The 4,660-nt window shown below is 35.5% G+C and overlaps 1 protein-coding gene across 1 annotated transcript; it reads right to left on the reverse strand.

Moving 5' to 3' along the window:
- Positions 1-1,995: 1,995 nt before the first annotated feature.
- Positions 1,996-4,117, reverse strand: LOC110823048 (ARM repeat superfamily protein). Its single transcript, XM_022053315.2, has one exon. It carries the CDS (start codon positions 3,936-3,938, stop codon positions 2,298-2,300), a length of 1,641 nt encoding a protein of 546 aa, XP_021909007.1. The 5' UTR covers positions 3,939-4,117; the 3' UTR covers positions 1,996-2,297.
- Between the last annotated feature and the right edge of the window lie 543 nt (positions 4,118-4,660).

Consider the following 4,660-nt stretch of genomic DNA (forward strand, 5'->3'; position numbering starts at 1 on the left):
GGGACGATTAGTTAACTAATAAATTAGATATTGGGTCCACGTGTAGGGGAATCTTTATGGACTCGTAGAGGTACCGCTAAATAAGTAAAAATGTAACGTTTGCTATTATTATTCCTTTAAATGTGTAATAAATTTTTATCTTGATTATTGTCTTCACAAATCGTATTTAAAAACCTAAAATGTGAGTATAAAACCAACGTTTTTGAAATTAAATGAATTTACTTAAAAAGAAAAATAGTTTCATTGATTATTTTTCTATTTTTACCAACATTTGTTTCTCCGTATCGCCGTTAAGTGTTGACATTCTTACTGAACTAGTGTACCTTATCTCATTTATCACACTATTTCATATCAGGAAAACCAGGATCTGGATCCTGAACAGTAAAAAAATTAACTTTTGGAGGTTGCCTCCCGTGTCACATCAGAGCTGTCCAACGGAGGTTGACCTTATAGGATTTTAATTTTATTTCTATTTCTACTATTTTAATTTCCTTAAAGATACATTCTCATATCTTTATTGAGCATTATAATTTAATGTGCAAGTAATCTAAACTCTAAACTCTCAATTGTTTATGCTATTATTTTATAATTTAATATTTTTTTTATTAAGTATTGCGCTTTTACATTTTTTATAAAGTGTGTAAATCATTTTTATCTTAAATTTAAATAAAAATGATAATAAATTAAAAATGGGATTTATATTAAACAAATAAATGAAATAACAAATTTAGAATAAATATTTTAAATTACTTACACTTTTTTAAATAATTTATTATTAACTTTTATTTTTACACATTTTCACTATTTCAAAAATTATAATTAATTTTATAAATAATTAATTGAAAGTAATATGTTATGTGAAAACCCACTCTTTACATTAAATTTTTAAAAAACTATATCATAAATTTGAAATCTCGGCGGCTGAGACACAAAAGGATGCGAGTAATGTAAGATTGTGTAGGTTGTAATATAATAATTATTAGATGGTAGTAAAATAAAGTTGTAATTAAATTACTTGTTTGATTCATAACGAGAAATTGCTTATCAAAATCTAATTGATTTGTGTGGTTTGTTTGCGAATATAGTTGGAGTATATCTATAACTAAACTCAGAGAATTATAATTTTTTTTTTAAAATAAAATATTAAAATTGATTGAAAGTGTATTTTAATAGATTTTGATAATTAATATAACTGAAATCATACAATTACATAACAGTTACTTATTTCTTCATGCATCCATCATATAACCTGTTAATTGCAGGTTGTAGAAGATTTGTGGACGACAACCGGCGTACGTGCTCATATCCAGTTAGGTGTCAACCATATTGGGTGGTTGGTCAGGTTAAGTTATGACATTTGGATTGGATTTTTCTACACCATCGGACGATGCCTTAACTAGGTTAGAAGAGGGTTTTCTTTTCCAAATTTTAAAATGTTGCTTTTAGTATATCTAGAAATGCTTTGATTATTCCAAAAATATGCAACTCAATGCATTTTTCTATAAATAAATATGCATTAAAAATAGTAAGTTTGTAGTTTGTGTTGCAAGCCATAGTAGTGCAGGAGCTGAGTCAAAAGAGGAAATCAATTTGAGTAGGTCCTTTCCTGTATCGATAGCTGCCTACATAAGATAGCAATTCTGGGCATACCTACAGCAATTTCACATGCTATAACAACAACTCCACATGTCCTCCTCTTACCAACCATTACATGTTTATCATCTTAAATAATTGCCAATTATAACTACAGTAGGAAACCTCCACTTTTTTTTATCTATCCTCTCCAAATGCCAATTATAGTCTTCTTTCTTCTTCTTCTTCTGTTAAATACAGACAAATGGAAGTTCCCCTGAATGTTTATGCAGGATGAGAGCTTGGCTGAAGCAGAAGAGTGAAAGAAAACTATTTCACCAATCAAATTCTGCACTTTAAATGTTAATAGATAGAATTGGGTCTAATAGTATTGAAGAGAAAAGTAAACAGTGGATTCATTCATGTATCAATGATCAACAATTTATTGAATTAGGCATAAGTTACCAATACCTTTTGACAGACATAAAATTCATAGCTTCCAATCCTACTAAGCAACCAAAACAAGATTTGTCTTCTCTACAGCAAATATTTTCAGGGCAATTAGACTACTAACGTTTCCTTGTACAGCAAACTAAAAACCTTTATCAACAACAAATTAAGATAGACCAAAAAAAAAAAAAAAAACAAAAAAAAAAAAAAAGGAAAACCAATAATCAGTAAACACAAACTATACTTAGCATACAGAATGAATAATCTTCCATTGGCTATGGTCTTGCAAAAACACCCCAAATCTTGCTCCGGCTGAGGATTTCTAACAACTTCTTAGAGCCCTCAACATCCATCTCAACAAGCTTTTGTAGATGCAAGCAAGCACCAGCAGCAACCATTTGTTTCCTGCACTTGTTTGAATTGGCAATAGCAGCCAAAATTGAAACAGAGTATTTCTTCTCCAAATTCTGTATCTGAGGATCCAAAAGCTGGACTGTGCTCACTATTGCTCTCTCGTCTTTTCTGAAAATCTTCCTATTACATGTACACAACATGAGCACTGACAAGGCCTTTGCGGCGGCTTCTTTCTCTTCAACAGCCTTGCCATCCAACATTTTGATCAATGGACTGATGCATCCAACTTCACCCATTTCCTTCCTTGTCTTTGAGCAGAATCCCAGCTCATAAACAGCTCGAGCAGCAGCGATTCTCACACCCAAAACCCCGCAACTGCATGCTGTCAAAACCCGATTGACAAACCCATCAGATACCAGAACCTCGGCAATGGGCGGGCATGAAGCCAAATGCATCAGCAACTCAACAGCCACCTCCAGGCTCCTTCCACTTGGAGCAGAATCCCAGAAATTCTTCAAGCACTCGATGCCTCCCTCCTTAACAACCAACAGCTTCAAATTCTCATCGCCAGATACCAGATTACACAAACACCCAATAGAGTTTTCTTGCGCCAAGGCAGTACCAGAGGAGGCCAGCCCAATTAACACGGAAACCGCGTTCTCCTCTACGAAATTCTCTCTGATTTCTTGAAATGCAGCGAGATTCCTCAAAACCCCAGCTGCAAAGGCCTGCGAACCAGGAGTTCCAGCTTGACAAATCTCCAATAGAGATGAAATTCCACCTCTACACCCAATAGCCCTGGCGTTCTCTTTCGAAAAGCTCAATGCTTGAAGAGCAATACAAGCTTTTTCTTTTGCAAACCCACTTCCCGATTCGAGAACTCGAAGCAAGTGATTTAATAGAAACAATCCCTCCGCGGTCAAAAGGTGCTTGCTACTATCCACCATAGAAACCCTAGCAATCGCAGCAACGGTCTTTTCTTTCATTTCCAAGTAGCTCGAATCCAGTAAACGAACGAGAACAGGCACCACTCCCTGAGCCACCGCTATCATCACGTTCTTGTCATCCTCTTGCAGTAAACTCAGCAAGGAGTCCATTGCTGCGGTCTTGGACTCGGAGCTCCCAATCTGCAGCCGGGTTATCAAGTTCCTCGACTCCACCCGCACAGCCTCCTTTTTCGAGGAAGAAACGGAGACACAACCGTCTTGTAGAACCCCACTCCTTATCAAAATCTCGCTATCCTTGACATGTCGATCCAGCTTGGCCAGAATCGAGTCGATATCGCTCTGGGTCTTGAGCTTACCCTCGGTCAAATCGGGACCTTGACATTTGGCGGCCACAGAAACGGCATGGTGGAGGGTGTCGGAGATTGAATGAAGAAGGTCGAGAGCGAGAGGGTTAGAAGTGTGAGTTGGGAAATCAGCAAAATCGGCGAGGTGAGTTTGGAGATCGAGTAGCTTTGCCTTGATTAAAGACCATTTACCCTTGAAGCTGTGAATGTGAAGGATTTGGTCAGAGAGGGAAAAAATGAGAGCTTTGGGGTCGTTTTCTGGCACATTCATGGCCGTTTTACGGTAGTTCCTTCAGCTTCGGGTTAAGAGAAGAAAAGTTTGTGGGCTGTGAAGAGCCAAAAAAGTGAAGGACAGAGGCTCGGGTTTTAGGGTATATAGATAAACAACTCTATGAAAATGGCGATACGAATCTGACGAGAAAGATGTGTTGGGAAACGACGAAGCAGAAATGTACTGCGCGAAGAAAGGCCCAGAGAAGAGAGAGAGACAGTCTGTCGATACCCAAACGCAGCTCAAGAGCGTGAGTTCACGTACTTACAGTTTCGGTCGAAAATGGTTTGCCGCCACTGAATATGTTGATAAACATTATTTGGCTGGTTTCCAAATCCACTAATTTTGGGATTAATTCTCTAATTATGTGTTTAAATGTTTTTCCATAATAATATCACGAACCAATTTTATATAAATCTTCAAAATAAATAAATAAATAAATATATATAAGGGTACCTTTCTATTTCCAATTTAATTCCATAATAATGATGAATATCATATTGCAATAAAAAAAATCAAACAGTTGAAATTTCAATATATATATGTATGTATGTATGTATGTATATATATATATTTGGTTGGGCACGAATGTTTTAAAAACTAATATTTATAATATAAAAGTGTAATATAGTTTTCAACTATTAATTATTGTATATGGTCATTAATGAAATATATATAATGGAGAGAAATAAAATTGAATAGGGGTTTAAAGAAATTATTCT

The sequence above is a fragment of the Carica papaya genome, chromosome 9, assembly GCF_054855325.1.
Source record: "Carica papaya isolate Zhongbai chromosome 9, ASM5485532v1, whole genome shotgun sequence".
Taxonomy (NCBI): domain Eukaryota; kingdom Viridiplantae; phylum Streptophyta; class Magnoliopsida; order Brassicales; family Caricaceae; genus Carica; species Carica papaya.